This window comes from Hemitrygon akajei, chromosome 12 (genome assembly GCF_048418815.1).
Source record: "Hemitrygon akajei chromosome 12, sHemAka1.3, whole genome shotgun sequence".
NCBI classification, from domain to species: domain Eukaryota; kingdom Metazoa; phylum Chordata; class Chondrichthyes; order Myliobatiformes; family Dasyatidae; genus Hemitrygon; species Hemitrygon akajei.
The window spans coordinates 90903596-90929554 of record NC_133135.1 but is presented as its reverse complement, the minus strand read 5'-3'; the positions used below and the strand labels follow the sequence as shown (position 1 = coordinate 90929554).

General features: G+C 38.5%; 1 protein-coding gene across 2 annotated transcripts in view; it reads left to right on the top strand.

Moving 5' to 3' along the window:
- Positions 1 to 25959, top strand: part of klhl20 (kelch-like family member 20) — an 85227-nt gene that overhangs the window by 43581 nt on the left and 15687 nt on the right. Inside the window, exons 5-9 of one of the 2 annotated variants that reach the window (XM_073063669.1) lie at positions 589 to 704; positions 1686 to 1869; positions 4007 to 4150; positions 5914 to 6047; positions 6966 to 7174. In XM_073063669.1, the coding sequence (XP_072919770.1) occupies positions 589 to 704; positions 1686 to 1869; positions 4007 to 4150; positions 5914 to 6047; positions 6966 to 7174 (787 nt within the window). The remainder of the gene's footprint in view (positions 1 to 588; positions 705 to 1685; positions 1870 to 4006; positions 4151 to 5913; positions 6048 to 6965; positions 7175 to 25959) is intronic. The other variant, XM_073063670.1, reaches the window with a different exon arrangement.

Sequence of the window (25959 nt, the reverse complement as noted above, 5' to 3'; positions counted from 1 at the left end):
ACAGGTGTATTTTTACTACAATCAATTGAACTACCTTGACTGCACACAGGTTTCCAAAAGCAGATCTCCATTTAACTTAACTAAAACAAATTTGCTGCACCAGTGATGACTTGGTGTGTCATATTTAAGGGGGTGAATACGTATGCAATCAATTTTTTTGTGATATATATATTTGTAATTAATTTCATTTACTTTGAAATAAAAGAGTATTTTTTTTTGTTGATCAGTGCCAAAAAGTGATTCAGTGTTATATAACACTAAATATGAACATTTTTGGGGGTGGTGGTGGTGAATACTTTGTATGAGCACTGTAATATCGCAAACAACAGAGGTTACAGCATCACTTCTTGTGGAACACCACTAGTAACAGACTTCCACTCCTACTCTATTTCTTCTGCCTGTTTGGAGATGATCTGTGGATCCTGATCAGCATCTTCTCGTGGCAGCATTTTGTGGCTGATAATTCACTACAGGATATATTATTTATCTTTCTGCTGTGTTAACTTTAATTGTTCTTTCATATGTACAACACCAAGTTCTATTTAAGAAAATCACAACAGTACATTGTTTCTTGTCTCCTTTTTACAGAGACCTTGTTGATGAAGCCAAAAATTATCTGCTTTTACCACAAGAACGGCCCCTAATGCAGGGTCCAAGGACAAGGCCTCGTAAACCTATCCGATGTGGCGAAGTTTTATTTGCAGGTTTGTAATCTTGTGTAAAATTTATCTTTTAACAGTTCTTAAAATATCAGCTTGTTTTAAGAGTTGACCGTATATAATGTAGACCATTCGTATAATATACCGTAGATGTATACATAGACCGTATATACCGTAGATAATGGATGACTTTTGATTTGAGCCACCATGTGTGTTTTCAGATTTGTTAATTATATTGGAATGTAGCAAGAATTAAGATGGGCCAAAGATTTATGATAACAAGTTGAGATTATTAATATCATTAAAAAAGTTCAAGAGAAATTACCAGGTCTAAAACAGGGCAAATCTGTTAAAACTAATAGCTGACATCAAAGTGTTCTGAAAGAGGTGGTGATTATTTTACCAAATTCCCTAGATTCTGGAAACCAGCAGGTTGGAGGGAAACAAATGTAGATAGATAGATAGATAGATACTTTATTCATCCCCATGGGGAAATTCAACTTTTTTTCCAATGTCCCATACACTTGTTGTAGCAAAACTAATTACATACAATACTTAACTCAGTAAAAAAATATGATAAAAAATATTTAAAAAAAACCTCATATACTTGGAGAAGGAAGGGGAGGAAAATATTAAGGAGCTTTAGACAAACCAGCCAGATATTGTTTATGACAAAATGATGAAATCCATCAATAAGATCAAGGCTCAAAAAATCATGGTGACAAGGCAGGGTCAGCATGTTTATTTTAATGAATTATAATTGCATTTGACAGACTTAATACAAGTTATTAGATTGGTTATAATTAGCACAGACATGGGATAACTACTGGGAAGTAAATCTAATTCCCAAAATCTATTTGAAATGCCATAAAAAGATAGTCACTGAAAATGAGGCTCATTTTGGGTTTGAATTAGTTGCATAGGTTAAGAATAGGAAACAGAGTAAGAATAAACAGGTGTCTGACTTCAAGTTAGCAGATGATTGAATAATATGGCAAATAGTTTCACACCTGAACTCTTGTTTAGTTGGAGGTTGGTGCAGTGGGGATGCAATTTCGAGCGTTGAGCGCTATGATCCTCAGACCAACGAATGGCGAATGGTAGCTTCTATGAGCAAACGTCGGTGTGGCGTAGGGGTCAGCGTGCTAGATGATCTTCTTTATGCAGTGGGTGGACATGATGGCTCGTCATATCTAAACAGCGTAGAGAGGTAAGGTGCAGTCTTTGTGTGTGTGTGTGTGTGTGTGTGTGTGTGTGTGTGTGTGTGTGTGTGTGTGTGTGTGTGTGTGTGTGTGTGTGTGTGTGTGTGTGTGTGTGTGTGTGTGTGTGTGTGTGTGTGTGTGTGTGTGTGTGTGTGTGTGTGTGTGTGTGTGTGTGGTTCAAAACTCTGAATACATTTTTTCCCCATATTCTTTCCTCATTGATGAATACTGTATTTGTATCAGCCTATCAAACTAATATATAAGATATACCTTTTATATCATTAATTTTAACTTCAAGTTAATAATCTCACTAAGTAGCAACATACAGTTTAAATTTTTAAAAAGTATATAATATTGCATTGAGCATACCAAATGAGCAAAGTCCTCTGCATTACCATCTGTGGATGCAAAAAATAGAGACTGATGATCAGCAGATAGTTTTGCTATCTGTCTTATTTAGTTACACAGAATGTCTCATGTGCACATTTAGGTGGTAGCTGAAACTCTGCAGCTGAGATGATTGCCAACAGCAACCATTGTCATTTTTGCTGAATCTAATTCTAGTCAGCAGAGAGCATTATCTCATTAGCACTCTCTTCCTCCCACCAATCTTCTCGCCCCTGGCTATACTCTGGTTCAGCATCTTGTCACCAATAATGTCCGTGTGTAGCCCATAATTAATTTGAATCTGAGACAAATGATCAAAGAAGAACCTAAAATTAGAATTAGTGAGTGAATCAATGAGTAACCAGGCCATGACTGTTTCCAACCAGAGAGCCTAATTACTTCTAGTTTTTTAATGATGTGAATCCCCTACCACTAGTTACCTTAACAACCATATTACTATTGTAGCTTCAAGAGCAGCCCTGTTTGTGGCTATGTAATTTGTGGCAAATGCCTCATCCGACTTCACGGATTCTTTCCATCACCTACAAGGTGCAAGTCAGGAGAGTAATTAAATGTTTGCTCCAACAAAAACCAAGAAGTCAAAAAAGTAACAAAGCTTAAATCTTAACTCCATCTAAGACAAAGCAGTTAACTTGATTATCACTTTTATTGCCAGTTTAAAAATTCAGACTTTTTCAAGAATAACATTGTTGTGTACCATCTACAGAATGCTGTGCAGTTACTCATAAAGGCTTCTTTGACTGAATCATCAAACCTCATAACTTCCATTCCACAGGTCAAGAGCATCAACTGAAGGAGAATCACACCACTACCAAATTCTACTCCATGTCATTTGCCATCCTGACTTGGAAATGTATTTGTTCTTCCTTTAGTGTGGAAATGTACCTTAAACGTGATGCAATTCAAGAAAGCAACTTGCCATCTTTTCTTGTGTCCATTTAAGGATGGACAATAAATGCTGACCTTACTAGGCCACCTCAGCGTATAAACTTTAAAAAATAGCTATAATATAGCTCTGTTAAAGCTGTTCTAGTATCTCAAACAGTCCTATTGGAATCTTATTTTCCCAGCCAAATTCCACTTTATAATGGAACTTGATCATTGGCATAATGATAAAAATTTTAAGTGGATGATTCCTGCTTTCTGGTCTGTCTGTCTTTTGTCTTTGTATCTCTTGCTATATTTACCTGACTTAAAATGCTATATCGGATTTCCACCCAACTGGTATTAGTAATGTAGTTGAGAATTGCATTTTGTTCGGCTGCATCTGCATCTATTTCCTTAAACATAAAACAACATGTTTGTTGAATTATTGAATTCAGTACATGTCTTTTCCATGCCCCAACATGTGGATTCATTCTTCAGATAAGAACATTCAATTTCAGGCATAATCCTAACTTCTGTGTGTGGAGACAATATAGGAAGCACAGTGGTTATCCATGCCATTTTTGCTCAAATATAAAGAAACACATAAAAAAATCTAATGTAAAAAATCACAGGGACAAGAAGTATTGCACAATTAAAATTATCCTTGAATTTTATCATTCTGTTCTAATATTTGATAAAGCCTGGGAGTATAATTATTCCTTTAATGTAGCATTTGCTTTTTTTTGTAATGCTTACGTTTTAAGAGAAATAAATCTTAAGGTCACAAATTCCACTCGCAATGAACTCTGTAATTGCGAGTGCTGTGAAACTAGGCATATGTTTTTAATTTTTTAATAATTAAACTTTTAGATATGATCCAAAGACCAACCAGTGGAGTAGTGACGTGGCTCCCACCAGTACATGTCGGACCAGTGTTGGCGTGGCAGTTTTGGGAGGGTATCTGTATGCTGTAGGTGGCCAGGATGGCGTCTCTTGTCTGAACATTGTGGAAAGGTAAACTTGTGGAGTGTTTCTTCCTAACGTGATCTGATAGCAGTAATTGTGTGGTGCAGTAAGTAGCATAGCAATGTTGGTCTGTCAACATGCCGCGTTATGGAGTGGACAAGCACCAGCGTGTGTTTGTGATTCCGCTGTGTGGGGTCTACTCTCACACAGGCTGTTAGTGAAGGGATAAAGTGAAAGCAAGAAGTTTTTCCATCATGGATAATTCTACAATGCCTCAATGCCTCTTCACTGGTTAATTACTAAAGTACTTGTCAAGCTACAGAACCATGACATTTAATTCCCCAGCCACAGAAAATCTACATCGAGGGGAACTTCAGATCATAATCTTATATACGAGGTAATGCATCACTGGCAGCCTGGTGCCTTGATGGAAGTTGATAACATCTATACTGGAAACCTAATTTGAAACTTGAAATGCTCATATATTAGAGGGCACTCATAGTACAGGTGGTATGCTTGGTTATGATGCTTATTATTCCAGCAGGGGGGTGGTGGGTGGGATAGGGTTCACTCGTATATATCTCTCTCTTTATTTTCAAATTCTAGATCCTTTCACTGATTTGTAGATGTGAACAAAATAATATATAAACAATCAATTTAATGATATTAAGTGCAAAATATGAAAAGTATTACTTCAGTAATGCATCTTGATGTTTTGCTTTATTTAAGATTAACAAGTTCTGACAAATAATTTTTGCATTCCTTCCCCTTTTTATCATTCCCCTTTGACCATTCTTTCTCTGCATTTCTCAGCCTTAATCACCCTGAGATCGATTTTGAGGAGATCTGGCTGTATCTGTGCTGTAATGACTGATTATTTTTAGGGTTATGAGAATGAATGGATTAAATTGCCTTTAAGTTCTGTTATTTTTCCTCACTTCCTAGAAAGGCATCTCTTTTACTTTTATTTTGCTGACATCCTCCCAGTGATCACACTGTAGTGCAGCAAGTTGGTACAGATCAGCAGGCTACCTACATAAAGAATGCTTGTGTATTCAATTTCATGTACTCTGGTAACTTTCTGCTGTTTTATACGGACTCCCTGATAAATAGACAGCAGTATTACTAGATATCGAGAAATAAAGTTTTGTGGATGCTGGAAATCTGAATTAAGAACAGAAATTGCTGGAAATATTTAGCAAGCCAGGTGGAATCTGTGGTCAGAGAAACAGAAATAAAATTGAAGGTAATTTCACTAGAACAGGAAGATCATGAACCAGAAATGTTGACCATGTTTCTCTTGATATAGATGCTGCCTGATCTGCTAAGTATTTCCAACATGTTTTATTTCTTGTTTCCATATTACTGGAAATTTTGAATTCATTAAGTCTTTTTATTATATATGTTGTTACTTGGCCCAATACAAAGGAATTTTAATTTTAAACTTACTATAAATTTTTATACAACAGATGTCCAGGTTTTCCAAGATATGGTGTATTTATTGCACATTTTAAGATCGGTATTGATTTAGAAGAACAGTGGAAGAGGATTTTTAACAAAATCAGCAGTCCCTTAAAACCCAAAGGAACTCCTTCAAGTTGGTCTTCATTGAATTATATCTTCCTCCAATTATCTTGGTCTGCATAATTTAAAATATGCAAGATCAAAAATAAATTGAACGACGTGCAGTTAACCAATTTGATTCAGTTGTGAATATACGAGAGATCTTTCAGTGCAGATGGTTGGAAATTCGATTTTTGCTTTCAGTGGTTCTGCATGAAGTGATACAGGCAAAAATATTTTCATTCTAGGTTTGACCCGAAAGAGAATAAATGGGCACGTGTGGCTTCAATGAGTACCAGACGGCTAGGTGTGGCAGTTGCTGTATTAGGTGGATTTCTTTATGCTGTTGGTGGATCTGATGGTACCTCTCCCCTTAATACTGGTATGTTTATTCTGTGTAGAAAGATTTATTTACTTATTGATTTAGTGACATGGTGCAGAGTAGGCCCTTCCGGCCCTTCGAACAGTGCCACCCTAGCAACCTCACAAGCCTGATTAAATCTAACCTAAACATGGGACAATTTACAATGAGTAATTAACCTACCCAGTACGTCTTTGGATTGTGGGAGGAAACCGAAACATCCAGACAAAACTCACATGTTCCATGGGAAGAATGTACAGAGACTCCTTACAGAATGGCACCAGAATTGAACTCTACAATCCTGAACTCCCCACGATGTAATAGCATCGTGCTAACCACTATGCTACAGTGGTGCTCAAATTCTGTTACTCCATTATGACAGTGGCTCCATAATTCATATCCCTGTGCAGTATGATTTACAATTAGAGACTGAAACAGAATTAATTTTTGAGAATACCACAGTGTAAGAACATTTTCTGTTATCAAAGATCCAAAATATAAATAATGATGTAATTGTAAATATTGTGTAGGTGACAGTGTCCAGTTACCTTAGTGGTAAGACCTGATCTTCTGTGTATTGTTTCAAGGGTCCTTTTTTCACTATGGAATAGAAGGTGCTGCACACAAGGAGCTGAAATGAGCCCTTTCTGCATTAAAAAGGGTAACTAAAAATTAACAACTGAGAATTCTCATATAATGTCTTTGTGCATAGGCTTGAGAACTGATCGAGTTTTTAATACAGCTCCTCTTGGACTGATGAAAATGGTTTGTAACACCATTGTAACACAACATCCAATAGAAAGTGACATTTGGATTTATAACTTTTGAAAAGTATGCAAAATGCACAACTGTAGGGAGAGAGGGATATTTCAGATCAGAGGAGAGCTTCCATGGTACTACAGTGGCTGATCAGGATTGGCTTGTATTTTCTACCTGTAGTTGAACGCTACAGTCCACAGGAAAACCGATGGCATACCATTGCACCAATGGGAACTCGCCGGAAGCACTTGGGATGTTCTGTTTACCAGGACATGATTTACGCCGTTGGAGGAAGAGATGATACCACAGAATTAAGCAGTGCTGAGAGGTTCAATCCCCGTACTAACCAGTGGTCTCCGGTTGTGGCTATGACATCACGCAGGAGTGGGGTGAGTACAGATCCTAATGAAGCAGATGTGTATTGGATTTCCAGAGTAAAACAGCAATGCTTCATTAGAATAATGAAATAGAAGGATGTTGAATAGTCTTTGTACAAGATACCTCAAGCTGGTCAGCCACTGCCAAAATGGGATTAAAGCAATGAAGTCATTTTCTTTCAAACCCCATCTTGGCAGTGGCTGTCCAGCTTGAGATATCTGTCGACACTTTGTTAAACTTAACAAAATAGGTGCTAGATTTTGAAAGCTTGAAGGGACTAATATATAGAACAATTTTCACTGAGCCACCTGATATAGTTGTCATTGTTCTTAAATGGTATGGTCTGTTGGCTTTTTGTATGGATTTAATATAGCCTTTACTCTGTCCTTCAAAGCCACGTTGGCCACTCACCCAACAGCTGTCCTTGTATCCTAGTTGTGGCTCTATTCCATGTGCAGGGGGAATGTTTCCAGAGTAATGAAAAGAGCTGTGAATAGTTAACTCTCTTGTTCTGTTTTTAATTGCAAGTTGGCAGCAGGCCAATACTTTTCTGTCTGATCTCTAACCTCATATTCGCTACCTTACCTCGATCTTAACCTCACAAATAAATGCTTAGAGCTGCAGTGAAGTCAAGATTTAGAATTGACCAGATTAGATGATCATGGATAGTAACACAGACATATACACTTTAATTCCTGTAAGATGATAATAATCAAATAACCTTCAGAAACTCTACGCAAGATATCTAAAAATACATTTTGAACAGCGTGAAAATTAGTTCCCATCTATCCTATCAAATTTATTGAGCATCAAAAATACATTAATTAGATAACCACATGTTCAAGGGAATACAAGCCAATATTTCAGTAGACGGTTATATAATATTCCCAGTATGCCCATTTATATTTGCACCATGTACTGTATACCTCAATAAAGTTCAGCTTCCCAACTTGCTTACATCTTTCCAGTGCCTTGGGATATTCAGGAAGCTAATTTTTGATTTGATCTTTCACCAGGAAGAGTGTTAGAATTTATATTCTTTAGTTGCCCTGCACCAGATTCTTGAAACATACTCACTCTATTCTGAGATCAGTCACAGGAAGAAATTAAAAGACAGACAAAGCATCCTTGAACCAACACAACATCCCTTCTGACTCCTAAAAGTCCCTTACTTATGTTCACTCAAAATGGAGGAGCAATAGAGATGCTAATGTGAAAATGTCAAATGAAGTGCCCCACCTTACAAACAGCACTCCTATGTATTCTATCGGCTAAGATGCTAACAGAGTGCCTCAGCTATAAAAACCACTGCCTCACAACACCAGCAACCCAAGTTCAATCTTGTATTCAAGTGCTGTCCTTGTGTAGTGTGCATGTCCTCCCAGTGCCTGCATATTTCCTATTGGTACTCCAGTTTCTTCCCAGATATGCAGATTGGTAGTTTAGTTGAACATTGTAAATTGCCTCTGGTGTGTAGGTGAATAGTAGACTCTAGAGGCTTAGGGAAGGCAGATTGGGTGGGGATGATTAGAAAGAAGTGTATAATGTACAATTGCTGCAACTGAATAGTTGATGGTGGAATGGTCTCAGTGGGATAATGGGTCTGTTTCCATGCTGTATGTGTCTTAGTCTGTGATTTTCACCTTGGCTTCATCAGCTACCTCAGAACTCTCAAAAATAGAATGGAAGCATCATTTCCAAGCTATATTGTGAACGAGGGAGGAAGAGAAAATAAATTAGAAGGTTTTTTTTTGCCTTTTATGAACTAAATCTTCAATTATAATTCACCAATTAAGTCTTGAATTCCCTTGGTTTCACTGCTTCATTTGTTACGTACCCCGTAACTGGGTCACTTACCAGCAAAGAAAGAGAGGTCTGTTGAAGTCTGATGGTACTATTTTTAAAAGTAAAAGTATTTATTGATAAAAATACACAAAAATAATATCAATGCAACCATACAGATAATATACATCGTCAATACTAAATCTAAAAGCGCGGGTATAATAATAATCAATAAGAAATAGCTCTATCGTTGTCTAGGGGAGAATGTATTGTCCGATGGAAATATAAAAGTCACTCAAGTTCATTCAAGTCTCAGCTTTTGGTTGGAGAGAGAGGCGGAGTTTAGAACTTGCCCATTTTCCTTTTTATGATGTCGATCCTTCGAAATGTCGTCGGTGTCCTTTTCCTTTTAGCTAAGCCGTCTTCCGTGGTCAGTCCCACCAATTCCGAGGCAAATGGAAAAGGACGCACGTGGGTTTTCCACCGGCTGCCGCTATTACGCTGTCACGGGATTTCTAGCATGTCTCCTGGTGCGTCTGAAAGGGGTTGTTCCCCAGACCCTCTTTTATCCTTACTCACGGGGTCTCAGATATCAATCAGGTTGGGGAGGATGCCATCCCCCCAACCAGCCCACGTTGCTCATTCCTTGAGGACGTCGATGAATAGCGCAGTGCTCAATACACAATTCCGTCTCCAAGAGACAATGGCAGTTTCCCGTAGCTTTGTATCGTTGAGGGGCCAGGACATTCCAAACCCCCTGTGGATTCTGTGTCTCTCTGTCATTTCCTGGGTCTCCTGACCTGACTTAATAGAGATCTTGCGATTCTCAAAAAGGAGGGGGCACAGGCGTAACACATTGAATAGAAGTTACCACTAAGACATGTATCTAAATTACTTTAGACTAAAATAAATTCTTCTGAATTTTTCATTTATTTGATTGTTAAAGTTCCTAAGTTAGCTAGAGCTTTTTAAGATTCAGTATATTTTCCCTACTGTTGTACCTAGTACTTCTGTTTATGAACTCAAGATGCCATAGACTTTGCTAACTACTCTTTCAATATGTTTGACATTCTTCAAAGATCATGCATGTGAAACCCTGATCCCACCAGGTCTCTCTCCTACACTTTTTACAACTCTAGTGCTTATAACTATGCATTACTTCAGCTATAATGTATCACCTCACACTTTGCAGTATTAAATTCCATCTGCCAGTCATCTGTCCGTTGTACTGCCTGCCCGCATCCATAGAACCATAGAGCATTACAGCACAGAAACAGGCCCTTCTTGGCTGTGCCGAACCATTTTTCTGCCTAGTCTCACTGACCTGCACCTGGCCCATATCCCTCCATACACCTCTCATCCATGTACCTGTCCAAGTTTTTCTTAACTGTTAAAAGAAAGCCTGCACTTACAACTTCATCTGGCAGCTCATTCCACACTCCCACCACTCTCTGTGTGAAGAAGCCCCCCCAATGTTCCCTTTAAATTTTTCCCCCTTCACCCTTAACCCATGTCCTCTGGTTTTTTTCTCCCCTAGCCTCAGTGGAAAAAGCCTGCTTGCATTCACTCTTATCTGTACCCATCATAAGTTTATATACCTCTATCAAGTCTCCCCTCATTCTTCTACACTCCAGGGAATAAAGTCCTAACCTATTCAACCTTTCTCTGTAACTCAGTTCCTCAAGTCCTGGCAACATCCTTGTAAACCTTCTCTGCACTCTTTCAATCTTATTAATATCCTTCCTGTAATTCAGTGACCAAAACTGTACACAGTACCCCAAATTCGGCCTCACCAATGCCTTATACAACCTCACCATAACATTCCAACTCTTATACTCAGTACTTCGATTTATAAAGGCCAGTGTACCAAAAGCTCTCTTTACTACCTTATCTACCTGTGATGCCACTTTTAGGGAATTTTGTACCTGTATTCCTGGATCCCTCTGTTCTACTGCACACCTCAGTGTCCTACCATTTACCTTGTATATTCTACCTTGGTTTGTCCTTTCTGATTGTTCCTGCTGTTTCTGGTTGGTATCATCTTTGCTGTTTCCCGCATTTCCTGTTTTGCTCCATCAGGAAATCTTCCTGTTGTGACTAAACTAAAACTGAGTCAAAGGGAAGCTATAACTGGGAAATATAAAATTCTCTATTCACACAGTGAATTCGAGAATCTCACTCACCTGACAATATTTTGTACTTCAACACAAAATTAACAATAAACAATTAACTACAGTTTCAATTGCTTTAATTGCCTACTTAACTTTAACATTCTAAATCTAGTCAGGTAATTTTACAGATTATGTTTTTACAATGGTAGCACATCCCAACTAGCAGAAGCTCTTTGAATATTCCAAGATGTACCCCTTTTGCTTTCGTGTTGAAGGTGGCTTCATGAGTATACAATTTACCAGAAAGCTAAGAGACAAAGCAGATCTTTCGTGCACTGTGCATTAAGAGGCATGGATACACTTTTAACAATGTGGTAGTAGCAGTAATATTCATCCATTGTCTTCTATTAGTTTCAAATAGACAGAATCGGAATGTCCCATAATATCATAACTCCAAAATAATCCCTAACACATCCTAAGCACATCCTGCTATCATTACTTTATCTGACCTACTTGTGACTCCAGGAATCGACTGACTCTCAACAGCCTTCAGAAATGGAGAAAGAAGATCCAAAGTCTTGACCCAAACTTTCAACAACCCCTTTGCTTGCACAGATGCTTGACTGCTGAGTCCCTCGAGTAGCTTATTTTTTTGTTGCCTTCTGAAATGGCCTTGCAGGTCACACAATTGTATTATAACCCCCATGTTAAAACAGAAAAGAAACATGTAGCCAGACACCCTGCATCAACCAAGGAACCAAATTGATTCACATTAAAGTCACTCTCAGACATACCACTGCCTCCAATGGAAGAGTTCTACATCCCCTCAAACAAAGGCTTTAATGTAGTTTACTGGTAGAATGATGTCTTCTAGACAGACTGCCAGACTGTTCCATCACAACCATTAGGAATATCCTGTACCTCCAGTCCCAGGGGTTTTCCAGCATTGAGAAGGACACTGCTTTGATTGACTATGTTTGAAGAATATTGGGGATAGTTCTCCAATTGCACAAATTGAAATGTAATTTCCTCTGTGCTATGTGGCTACATGACCAGATGACCAGTTTTTGTGTAGGATATTAGGAAGATTAGAGCTTAATTGGGCATAATCTTGTTTTGCGGATGAATTGTTGTGGTTGTGACAATGCATCAGCAAGACAGGATTTTGCCCAGTGGAGCCCTGTCCTTATTTTACTTGGTGTGTTTTCTGAAAGATGGTTGCCAGTTGGATTGGGGTTGTGGGAAGTATCTTCTGTTGAAGGATGTTAGGATTTTTCTTTAGTGATATTTGGCTGAATCCTGGAGCCATACACCTTGGTTTTAGAGAGGAACTATGACATTGTCAAAAGCCTTGTGTCTCTGAGTTATTCTTTGGAGGTGTTGGTGTCAATGTGAAATGATTGTATGCCACCCTTAACTTGTGTTAATTTCCTTAGAAGCTATGAACTTGCCACACCTTAGTGTATAGAACTACTTCATTTGACTGTAGGTATCAAACTTGGAGTAGAGCTTTCCTGAACATTTTCAGCCACTAAAGAGCTCTATAGATAATGTATTAAACTGCTCAGGTTCAGCTACTCAATCTGGGATGCCCTACATTTAAGCATATCCAGAACTTGTGGTAGATTTGCAGTGTCTAATTTTTGCTAGGATTCCCCAGTATTGTACTGGATGTCACTTCTCAGTTGATATGTTTGGCCTGACCTAGCACCAACATTCCCTGTAATATTTTTTTACAGCTCACATACCAGCATTTGCTCTAAGCAGGAAATTTTTAGACAACCTAAAGACTGTGTGGCAGTTACCATAACACATTATATAGAGGTAACAAAAGAAATTGATGAAGGTAGGACAGTGGATGTGGTCTACATGGACTTTAGCAAAGCATTGGACTTTAGCAAAGCATTTGACAAGGTCCCTCATGAGAGACTCATCCAGAAAGTCGTGAGGCATGGGATAAATGGAACCTTGGCTGTTTGGATAAAAAATTGGCTTAAAGGTAGAAAGCAGAGGGTAGTTGTGGAAGGAAAGTATTCTGCCTGGAGGTGGGTGACTAGTGGAGTGCCACAGGGATCTGTCCTGGGACCCCTGCTATTTGTGATTTTTATAAATGGCCTGGATGTAGAGGCGGAAGGATGGGTGAGTAAGTTTGCGGATGACACGAAGATTGGAGGAGTTGTGGATGGAGCTGCAGGTTGTCGAAGGTTACAAGAGGATATAGACAGGCTGCAGAATTGAGCAGAAAAATGGCAGATGGAGTTCAATCTGGGCAAGTGTGAGGTGATGCATTTTGGAAGGACAAACCAGAAGACTGAGTACAGGATTAATGGTCAGTTACTTAAGAGTGTGGATGAACAAAGGGACCTTGGGGTTCAAATCCATACATCCCTCAAGGTCGCTGTGCAGGTTGATAGGGTAGTTAAGAAGGCCTATGGGATGCTAGGCTTCATAAACAGGGGGATTGAATTCAAGAGTAGAGAGGTCATGTTGCAACTCTACAAATCTCTGGTGAGACCGCACTGAGAGTATTGTGTTCAATTCTGGTCACCTCATTATAGGAAGCTATGGAGAGGGTGCAGAGGAGATTTACCAGGATATTGGTTTGGAGAACAAGTCATATGAAGCAAGGTTAGCAGAGCTGAGACTTTTCTCTTTGGAGCATAGAAGAATGAGAGGGTACTTGATAGAGGTCTACAAGATTATGAGAGGCATAGATAGGGTGGATAGTCAGTACCTGTTTCCCAGGGCACCAGTAGCAAACACCAGAGGGCATATGTACAAAATTAAGGGAGGGAAGTTTAGAGGAGACATCAGGGGTAAGTTTTTTACACAGAGGATTGTGAGTGCCTGGAATGACTTGCCAGGGATGGTGGTAGAGGCTAAAACATTAGGGGTATTTAAGAGCCTCTTGGACGGGCACATGGATGAAAGAAAAAATGGAGGGTTATGGGGTAGTGTGGGTTTAGTACTTTTTTTAAATTAGTTTTTTAATACATTTTCTACATCGCTACAGATTTAAAAAAACCCAGATCGAAATGAAGAACATTAATACAGTGCAAAAATAAACATACAATAATAATATAATACAAAAGAAGATAATTGAGAAAGCACCCAAATTGAAGATATGTAAAATTAGTATCCTCCCCAAGCCCCGCAACAAAAAAGAACTCCAGACCAACCACAACACAATCTAGAGAGTATACATCAGGACATTCAAACCCCCAAAACTGTAAATACACTTAGCAACAGAAGATATTAATGCCTACTACCAACAGAAAAGGAGCTGAAAGCAAGGGACCGAAAAAAAAACCTTAGTTAAGAGGAAGGTTATGAAAGTACTCAATAAAAGGTCCCCAGACCTTATGGAACTTTGTATCCGAATTAAGAACTGAATAATGAATTTTTTCAAGGTCTAAGCAGGACATAATATCATTAAGCCATTGAGCATGCGTGGGCGGGGCAACATCCCTCCATCTAAGGAGGATTAAACGTCTAGCCAGGAGAGAAGCAAAAGATAATATTCGACACTTAGTCGAACTCAGACGTAAATCTGTCTCACCCAAAAAACCGAACAAAGCAATTAAAGGGTTAGGTTCTAGGTGGTGATTCAGAATATAAGATAACGTTATGAAGATGTCTTTCCAAAATTTCTCCAAGCTAGGACAAAACCAGTACATATGAATGAGAGAGGCCTCGCCCCTTTTGCATTTATCACAGAGAGGACTAATGTTAGGGTAAAATCGAGATAGTTTAGATTTAGACATATGGGCTCTATGAACAATCATAAACTGTAAAAGGCAATGGCGAGCACAAAGAGAGATTGAATTAACCGATTTGAGAATCGAATCCCAAGTCTCATCAGATAAGGAGATATTTAAATCATGCTCCAAAGCCATTCTAATTTTATCCAGAGGGGCACGCCGTAAGGATGCTAATTTATCACGAATAAATGATATTAAACCTTTACCTAGTGGATTAATAGAAAGAAATAAATCCGTAACATTTTTCTCAAGCATTTCAGGGAAGTTAGGAATTAAAGGATTAATAAAGTGTCTAATTTGGAGATATCTAAAAAAATGAGCATTGGGCAGATTGAACTTAGCAGAGAGCTGTTGAAAAGATGCGAAGCGATTATCAATAAAAAGATCTTCAAAATGTCTAATGCCCTTCCTATACCAATCATGGAATGCTGAATCTTACGTAGTAGGTAAAAAAAAGGTGATTATGTAAGATAGGGCTAGAAAAGGAAAAACCATGGAAACCATAGAGCTTCCTAAACTGAGCCCATATACGCAAAGTGTGTCTAACAAGAGGATTAACAATTAATCTGGACAAACTACTAGGGAGTACAGAGCCAAGAAGTGCAGAGATAGATAAATCTTTAGTGGAACTCAACTCCATTGCCACCCAATTAGGGCACTCAGGTTGGCCATGGAAAAAAGACCAAAAGGTAGCACAACGTATATTGGCTGCCCAATAATATAAACGAAAGTTAGGTAAAGCCATGCCACCCTCTTTTTTAGATTTTTGGAGATAAACTTCATTAATTCTAGAGCGCTTATTCTTCCACAGATATGACAAAATAATAGAGTCTAAGGAATCGAAAAAAGATTTAGGAATAAAAATTGGGATTGATTGAAATAAATATAAAAGTTTAGGGAGAACATACATTTTAACAACATTGTTACGACCTACCAAAGACATAGATAGAGGTGACCGTTGTAACAGACTCTGTCTTATAGTATATGAAAGATTGGCAAAATCTTGTGACTGTAATCCCAAGATAAGTAAATTGATTATGAACTACTTTAAAAGGGAGATCACGAAAAGTTAATTCTTGTGCTTCTTTATTAATTGGGAAAAGTTCGCTCTTATGTAAATTAAGTTTATAGCCAGAGAGCTGGCTAAACTGATCAAGAAGTGAAAATATTGGAGGTAAGGATGTAGACGGATTTGAAAGAAAAAGTAATAAGTCATCAGCATAAAGAGAAACTCTATGCTCAACACCCCCTCTCCAAATCCCGGTCAATTCAGGACAATTTCGAAATGCTATCGCCAAAGGTTCTATAGCCAAATCAAAGAGAAAGGGACTTAAAGGGCATCCCTGGCAGGTGCCACGTTTGAAGTTAAATAACTGGGATTTCTGAAAATTAGTCAAAACACAAATACAGCAATTTGATCCAAGAGATAAAACTTTGACCGAAGTCAAATTTTCCTAAAACTGCAAAAAGGTAGTTCCACTCTATACGATCAAATGCTTTCTCCGCATCAAGGGAAATAACACATTCAGGAATCCCAGTTGGAGGTGAATATAAAATGTTAAATAAACGCCGAATGTTAAAAAAAGGAAGACGGTTTTTAATAAAACCAGTTTGATCATCAGAAATAATAGAGGGAATAACAGTTTCTAATCTATGAGCCAAAACTTTGGCCAAGATTTTAACATCAATATTAAGCAAAGCAATCGGCCTATACAAGGAACACTCTGTTGGGTCTTTACCCTTTTTTAATAAAAGAATAATAGATGCCTCATTAAAAGAGGGTGGCAATTTACCGTAATTAAACGAGTCAGATAATACTGAGAATAACTGAGGGGAAAGAAGTGAAGAGAATGATTTATAAAATTCTACGGGGAACCCATCAGGTCCAGGAGATTTCCCTGAAGACAATGCAGAAATTGCAAAAGATATTTCTTCTGATGATATAGGTGCATTAAGTTTGGCTTTAAAATCAGATGAAAGCGAAGGAATATTCAGATTATTTAAAAAGTGATCAACAGAGATATTGTCATTCAAAGATTCAGAGGAATAAAGTCGAGAATAGAAATTTTTAAATGCGTCATTGATTTCTAAGTGATCCGATGTAAAGTCTCCATTCTCCTTCCGGATCTTTGTAATATGTTGTTTGGCTTTGGAACGTCTCAGCTGATTGGCTAGAAATTTACCAGATTTGTCACCATGAATATAGAAGCGACTCTTACTTTCAAAAAGTTGGCGTTCGACAGGTTGAGTAGACAGAAGATTAAATTTAGTTTGAAGTTCTACACGCTTCTTGTATAATTCAGGATTCTTAGTTTGAGCATACAGTTGATCCAATTCTTTAATCTGATTAATGAGGTCTAATCGATCTGCACTGGACTTTCTGTTAAGATTTGCTGTATAGGAGATTATTTGACCCCTCAAGTATGCTTTCATGGCATCCCAGACAATCTGGGATGACATTTCAGATGATGTATTGGTGTTAAAATAAAAGGTTATCTGATCCTTAATAAATTTTAGAAAATCATCATCCGATAATAAAGTCGAATCAAAACGCCAGTGTTTATTCCTCTGAGGGAGACCAGGAAAATTTAAAGACAAAGTAATTGGGGCATGGTCAGAAATCAGTATACTCTGATAGTCACAAGAATAGACAAATGGAATAAGTTGATTATCGAGTAAAAAGTAGTCAATTCTAGTAAAGGTATGGTGAACATGTGAAAAAAAAGAATCGTCTCTCTCAGTGGGATGAAGGAAACGCCATATATCAGAGATACCATAATTAGAGAGAAAAGAGTGAATAGCTAAGGCAGATTTAGTAAGTAGTCTAGTAACAGAGGACGATCGATCCAAATTAGGATCTAACCAATGGTTGAAATCGCCACCCCGTATAAGAGAGTATGAGTTTAAATCTGGTAGTGAGGAGAAAAAACGTTCAAAAAAATTAACATCATCAAAATTGGGAGCATACAGGTTTGCTAGTACAACTTTAGTACTGTATAATTTACCAGAAACAATAATAAAATGGCCATTTGTATCAGATATCTTATTATGCAGTTCAAAAGGAATATTTGAATTAATAAGGATGGAGACCCCCCCCCCCCTAGCTTTGGCAGCAAAGGATGAATGAAAATGCTGACCCGCCCACCTTGACAGAAGCCGAGAATTATCAAAACTACGAATATGAGTTTCTTGAAGGAAAGCAATGTCAGCTTTGAGTTGTTTAATATGCGAGAAGACCTTCCTTCTTTTAATAGGATGATTCAATCCCTTTACATTCCAGCTCACAAATTTAAGTGAATTAACCATTATCAATTGTTAGTGCATAGAAGGTAGCTGGCATATAAAAAAATAAAGCAGTACAATAACAGTCTGGGAGCAAAAATGTAAAATAAAGATCCGTAGAATCAAAACAGAAACATGTCCTGAGTAACAAAGGAAAGCAAAGGGAACAGTGAGTAGTGTTGGAACTGGAGAATCCCCCCCCCCCCCCCCCGCAACCCAAAATTAGACGGCTACCAAAAAAAGCAGCGAGCTCTACCAAAAAAATTAACTCAAGTATGACTTCCAGTTCTGTGTCGTTAACAAAAGTTCCGTATAAATAATATAGCAAATAGTAACTAATTTATGCACTAGAAAACAGAATTATAAATAGGAACAACTTCAACAGAAGTATAAAACTTAATACAAAGAAAATCAGAAGAAAACTAAAACTAACCTACCTGCGAAAAATTATAAAAGATTAAAAGAAAAAAGGGAGGGAGAAAAGGGGGAAATTATAAAATTCAAAGAGAGTCCTTATCAACCATTTACAGAAAAAAAAAGCAAAACTTAAACTATGAATCAACCAACAGGGAGGCCTTCAACAAAAACTCCAAACCTCCAAAACAAGTTAAAGACAATTGTAGTTCTCTATAGATAAGGTTATACAAAAATAAAATAGATTACACAGGTAAAATCTAAAAGTTCGCAGGGAAACATTAAACTTAAATTATCTATTTAGAAAAAACGCACCAAGTCCAGGGAGAGGTTGACTACAGCCCTTAGAGTTTCAATAGATAATGACTGAATTATTCAAGTAAAGTCTGAGTTCGGAAAAAATAGTTTTACTTCGAGAAGTACTTATCAACCATTTTAGAAGGTCAGGCCGGTTCCGAAGAAGACGAGATGACTGGAAGACTTCCAACAAATGCCTTAGCCTCCTTCACTGATTTAAACCACTTATAATCTCCAGTAGTAAGTGTAATTCGAAGATCGGCTGGATTTCGGAGGGAGGGTCTGAAACTGCGATCAAAAAGCACTTTCATTACACCTTTAAACTCAGCACACATCTTCAGAACCTGGGGGGCAAAATCCTCCACAAAACGAATGACCGTATTTTGAAAGGCAAAAGTACCTCTGCGGCATGCCTCCATCATTAAACGGTTTTTCACCTGGTATTGATGAAAGCATAAAATAATCGGCCGTGGGCGGGAACCCAGAATTGCTCGAGGAACATAGATCCTGTGTGCCCTTTCAAGCTCAGGTGGAGTCGGAAAAAATTCTTTCCCGAAAATCTCACAGAGAAACTTGGAAAAAAATTCAACGGAGAGCCCTTTTCGGTGGCCTCTGGCAAACCAAGAATTCGTAGATTGCAACGTCTGCTCCGATTTTCAAGATCCACCATTTTGGAAAAAAGTTTGCTATTCTTCTCCTCTAGGTTGGAGCAAAGAGTTTCAAGATATTGAACACGGCATTTTAAATCTTCAGAAGTTACGTCAATGCGAGATAAATGTTCAGCATGATCATCCACTCTAGCATTAATCTGATCCAGTTTGACATTCAGCTGGTTGAAAGAAGTTCTAAATTCAGTTCTAAAATCCATTAAAGTATCTTGTCGATGTTGTTCCAGAACAGCGAGAATGTCAGCCGGCAAAGCCGTAGAAGTTTCGTTTTTCCAGGTTTTGGTACTTTTAAAAATTTTTTTTATTAGTTTTTCAAAACATTTTACAAAATTAAAGCCCCAAATCCCAATGAGGAGCACTAATACAGAGCAAGGTTAAGCATACAATAACAATATGCTACAGAGGAAGAGAATTTAACAAAAAAGCACCTAAATTAAAGACAAGTGAGCTTAGTGTCCTCCCCAAACCCCACAACACAAGAAAAAAAACAATTCCAGACCAACCACCACACAATATAGAGTATAAGTCCGGACAGTCAAACTCCCAGACTGTGAATACACTTAGCAACAGAGGATAATAATGCCTACTACCAGAAAAAAAAAGGGAGCTGAAAGCAAGGGACCGAAAAGAAAAAAAAACCCTAGTCAAGAGAAAGGTTATGAAAGTACTCGATAAAAGGCCCCCAGATCTTATGGAACTTTAAATCCGAATTGAGAACTGAATAATGAATTTTTTCGAGGTCCAAGCAGGCCATAATGTCGTTAAGCCATTGCACATGAGTGGGCGGGGCAACATCTCTCCATCTAAGGAGGATCAAGCGTCTCGCCAGGAGAGAGGCAAAGGATAGTATTCGGCATTTGGTCGGACCCAGGCATAAATCTGTCTCGCCCCAAAAACCGAACAGAGCAATTAAGGGGTTAGGTTCTAGGTGCTGATTCAGAATACCCGATAGTGTAGTGAAGACATCTTTCCAGAATTTCTCCAAGCTAGGACAGAGCCAGTACATATGGATGAGAGAGGCCACGCCCCTCTTGCATTTATCACAGAGCGGACTAATGCCAGGGTAGAATCGAGATAGTTTAGATTTAGACATATGAACAATCTTAAACTGTAAGAGACAATGGCGAGCACAAAGAGAGGTTGAGTTAACCGATTTGAGAACCGAGTCCCAGCTCTCCTCGGATAAGGAGATATTTAAATCCTGCTCCCAGGCCATTTTAATTTTATCCACAGGGGCCCGTCGTAAGGCTGCTAGTTTATCTTGAATAATTGAGATTAAACCTTTACCTAGTGGATTAATGGAGAGAAATAGGTCCATAGCATTTTTCGCAGGCATTTCAGGAAAGTTAAGAATTAAAGGAGCAGTAAAGTGTCGGATTTGGAGATATCTGAAAAAGTGAGCGTTAGGCAGGTTGAACTTAACAGAGAGCTGTTGAAAAGAAGCGAAGCGGTTATCAATGAAGAGATCTTCAAAATGTCTAATGCCCTTCCTGTACCAAACATGGAATGCTGAATCGAACGTGGTAGGTAAAAAAAGGTGATTATGTGCGACAGGGCTAGAAATGGAAAACCCCTGGAAACCATAGCATTTCCTGAACTGAGCCCATATACGCAAAGTGTGTCTAACCAGAGGATTAGCTATTGATCTGGGCAGACTGCTAGGGAGTGCAGAGCCAAGAAGTGCAGATATAGATAATTCTTTAGTGGAGCTCAACTCCATTGCCACCCAGTTAGGGCACTCAGGTTGACCGTGGAAGAAAGACCAGAAGGCAGCACAACGTATATTAGCTGCCCAGTAATATAAGCGAAAGTTAGGTAAAGCCATGCCACCCTCTTTTTTAGATTTTTGGAGGTGGATTTTATTAATTCTAGAGCACTTATTCTGCCACAGATATGACAAAATAATAGAGTCTAAGGAATCAAAAAAAGATTTAGGAATAAAAATTGGGATAGATTGAAATAAGTATAAAAATTTGGGGAGAACATACATTTTGACAACATTGATACGACCTATCAAGGACATAGATAGAGGTGACCATTGTACCAGACTCTGTTTTGTAGCATATGAAAGATTGACAAAGTATTCACGAAAGAGATCTTTAAACTTCCTTGTGACTGTAATTCCAAGATAAGTAAATTGATTATGGACTACTTTAAAAGGGAGATCACGAAATATTAGTTCTTGTGCTTCTTTATTAATTGGGAAAAGTTCACTCGTATGTAAGTTGAGTTTATAGCCAGAGATCTGGCTAAACTGGTCAAGAAGTGAAAACATTAGAGTTAAGGATGTAAACAGATATGAGAGAAAGAGTAGTAAGTCATCAGCATAGAGAGAGACTTTATGCTCAACACCCCCTCTCCAAATCCCGGTCAGTTCAGGACATTTTCGAAATGCTATCGCCAGAGGTTCTATAGCCAAATCAAAGAGAAAGGGACTTAAGGGGCATCCCTGACGGGTGCCACGTTTGAGATTGAATACTTGGGATTTCTGAAAGTTAGTTAGAACAGAAGCAGTAGGACACAGGTACAGCAATTGGATCCAAGAGATGAAACTTTGGCCGAGGTCAAATTTTTCTAAGACTGCAAAAAGGTAGTTCCACTCTATACGATCAAATGCTTTCTCCGCATTAAGGGAGATAACACATTCAGGAGTCCCAGTTGGAACTGAGTATAAAATATTAAATAGATGCCGAATGTTAAAAAAAGGGAGACGGTTTTTAATAAAGCCTGTTTGGTCATCAGAGATAATGGAGGGAATAACGGTTTCTAATCTATGAGCCAACACTTTAGCTAAGATCTTTACATCAACATTGAGCAGAGAGATCGGCCTGTACGAGGAACACTCTGTTGGGTCTTTGCCCTTTTTTAAAAGAAGAATAATAGATGCCTCATTGAAAGAGGGTGGCAATTTGCCGTAGTTAAACGAGTCAGATAATACTGAAAGTAACTGAGGAGAAAGAAGTGAGGAGAATGATTTATAAAATTCCACAGGGAACCCATCAGGTCCAGGAGATTTCCCTGAGGACAGTGCAGAAATTGCAGAAGATATTTCTTCTAGTGATAAAGGCACATTGAGTTTGGCTTTGAAATCAGATGAAAGTGAGGGGATATTCAGATTCTGTAAAAGTTGATCCACAGAGATATTGTCATTCAGGGATTCAGAGGAATAAAGCCGAGAATAAAAATTTTTAAATGCGTCATTAATTTCTAAATGATCCGATGTAAAGTCTCCGTTCTCCTTCCGGATCTTTGTAATATGTTGTTTGGCTTTAGAACACCTCAGCTGATTGGCTAGGAATTTACCAGACTTATCCCCATGAATGTAAAAGCGGCTCTTGCTTTCGAGAAGTTGGCGTTCGACAGGTTGAGTGGACAGAAGGTTAAATTTAGTTTGGAGTTCAACGCGCTTCTTGTATAATTCAGGGTTCTTAGTTTGGGCATATAATTGATCCACATCTTTAATCTGGTTAATGAGGTCAGCTCGATCTGCATGGGATCTTCTATTGAGATTTGCTGTGTAAGAGATTATTTGACCCCTCAAATATGCTTTCATGGCATCCCAGACAATCTGGGATGGCACTTCAGGTGATGTATTAGTGTTAAAATAGAAGGTTATCTGGTCTTTAATAAATTTTACGAAATCATCATCCGATAATAAAGTTGAATCGAACCGCCAGTGTTTGTTCCTCTGAGGGAGACCGGGAAAGTTCAGAGAGAGGGTAATTGGGGCATGGTCAGAAATCAGTATACTCTGATAGTCACAAGTGTGGGCAAATGGGATAAGTTGGTTATCGAGTAGGAAATAGTCAATTCTAGTGAAGGTATGGTGAACATGTGAGAAAAAGGAATAATCTCTCTCCGTAGGATGGAGGAAACGCCATATATCAGAGATACCAAAATTAGAGAGAAACGACTGAATAGCTAAGGCAGATTTGGTAGGTGATCTGGTAACAGAGGACGATCGGTCCAGTTTAGGATCCAACCAACAGTTAAAGTCACCACCCAATATAAGAGAGTATGAGTTTAAGTCTGGTAGTGAGGAAAAAAAACCGTTCAAAAAAGTTAACATCATCAAAGTTGGGGGCATACAGGTTTGCTAGTGCAACTTTAGTGTTATATAGTTTACCGGAAACAATAATAAAACGGCCATTTGTGTCCGATATTTTATTATGGAGTTCAAAAGGAATATTTGAGTTAATAAGAATGGAGACTCCCCTAGCTTTAGCGGCAAAGGATGAATGAAAATGCTGACCCGCCCACTTGGACAGAAGCCGGGAGTTATCGAAACAACGAATATGAGTTTCTTGGAGGAAAGCAATGTCAGCTTTGAGTTGTTTAATATGTGAGAATACCTTCCTTCTTTTAACAGGGTGGTTCAGTCCCTTTACATTCCAGCTCACAAATTTAAGTGCACTAGCCATTATCAATTACTAATGCATAAAAGGCAGCAGGCATATAAAAAATCAAGCGGTACAATAGCAGTCTGGGAGCAGAGATGTAAACATAGATTCGTAAGGTCAAAATATAAACATGTCCTAAACAATAAAGAAATGTTGAAACTGGAAAACTCACCCCACCCACACAACCCAGAACTAGACGGCTACCAAAACAAGTAGCTAGCTCTACCAAAAAAATTAACCCAAATACAACTTCCAGATCTGTGTCATTGACAGCAGTTCCGTATAAATGCTGTAACAAACAGTAACTAGTTTATGCACTAGAAAACATAACTACAGATTAGAACACCTTCTGCCGAGATATACAACTTAATACAGAGAAAATCGGAAGAAAACCAAAACTAACCTACCTGCGAAATATTATAGAAGAATAAAGTAAGAGAAAGGGGAAAAAAAGGTAAGAAGGAAAAAGAAAAAAAGAGGAAGGGGAAAATTATAAATTCAAGACAAGTATTTATCAACCGTTTACCGAGAAGGGAGAAAAAAACATTCAGAGAATGGGGAAAAAAAAGGGGGTGAAGAAAAGAAAAAGATAAAATAAATAAGTATTTAAAACAGAGGAAAAATAAATCAGCAGTTGAACTGTGAACCGACAAACAGGGAGGCCTTCACTAAAGACTTCAAACCTCCAAAACAAGTTAGATTTAGTTGTAGAACTCTGTAGGTAAAGTTATACAGAGGTAAAAATAGATTACACACACACCAAATCCCGGGAGAGATTGTCAACAGCCTTTAGAGTTTCAGTGAATAATGTCTGAGTGATTCAAGTGAATTCCGAGTCCAGAGAAAGTAATTTTACTACGAGGAGTACTTATCCACCATTTTAGGAGGTCCGATCAGATTCCGAAGATGACTGGATAGCCGGAAGACTTGCCACAAACGCTTCAGCTGCCCTCGCTGATTTGAACCACTTGAATTCCCCGGTATTAAACTTGATTCTTAGGTCAGCAAGATTACGAAAGGAAGGTTTGAAACCACGATCAAAAAGCACTTTCATTACGCCTTTATACTCAGCGCGCATCTTTAAGGTCTGGGGTGCAAAATCTTCCACAAAGCGAATGGTTGTATCCTGGAAAGAAAAAGAGCCTCTGCGACGTGCCTCCACAATCAGACTGTGTTTTACCTGGTATTGATGGAAACACAAGATTACTGGTCGCGGACGGGAGCCCAGAATTCCGGGGGAAACATAGACTCTATGTGCCCGTTCGAGCTCGGGCGGGTTTGGAAGCAGATCCTTCCCGAATATCTCACAGAGAAACTCGGCGAAAAACTTCACGGTTGACCCCTTCTCAGTTGCCTCTGGTAATCCCAGAATTCTGATGTTGCAGCGTCTGCTGCGATTTTCGAGATCCACCATTTTGGAAAGAAGTTTATTAGATTTTTCCTCTAAGCTGGAACAGAGAGTCTCCAAGTATCGAACCCGACTTTCTAAAGCTTCAGAAGTCGAATCGATGCGAGATAAGTGTTCAGCATGTTTGTCCACTTTATCGTTGATCCGATCCAGTTTCTCTTCTAACTGTTTGAAAGCGGTTTTAATTTCCTTTAAGATTTCATCTCGGAGATTTGCAAGCGCCTCCATCGTCACGTCCGACGAGGTCGTAGTTTCTTTTCTCCCGGATTTAGAACTCTTGCTAGACATTGTAGGTTAGATATATTCACAGGCAAGTAAGAGATACCGAAATAATTCCTAACTAAGCTTTATAAAATGGAGACATTTAGTGCAAAGGTAGCGACAGTAACGGAACAAAAGTTCGGAGCAGCTAAGCAATCACCATCTTACCGGAAGTGGTTTTGGTACTTTTGGTAGCCATTATAAGATAGATGTGTTCGCAGGCAGGTAAAAGAGAACTAATAAAATACCTAACTAAGGTTTAAGAAGGGAGACACATAGTGCAAAGGTAAGAAGAATAACGGAGCAAAGGTTTAGAGCAACTAAACAATCGCCATCTTACCGGAAGTCCCAGTACTTTTTTTTTAAGGATTATATGGGTCAGCACAACATGGAGGGCTGAAGGGCCTGTACT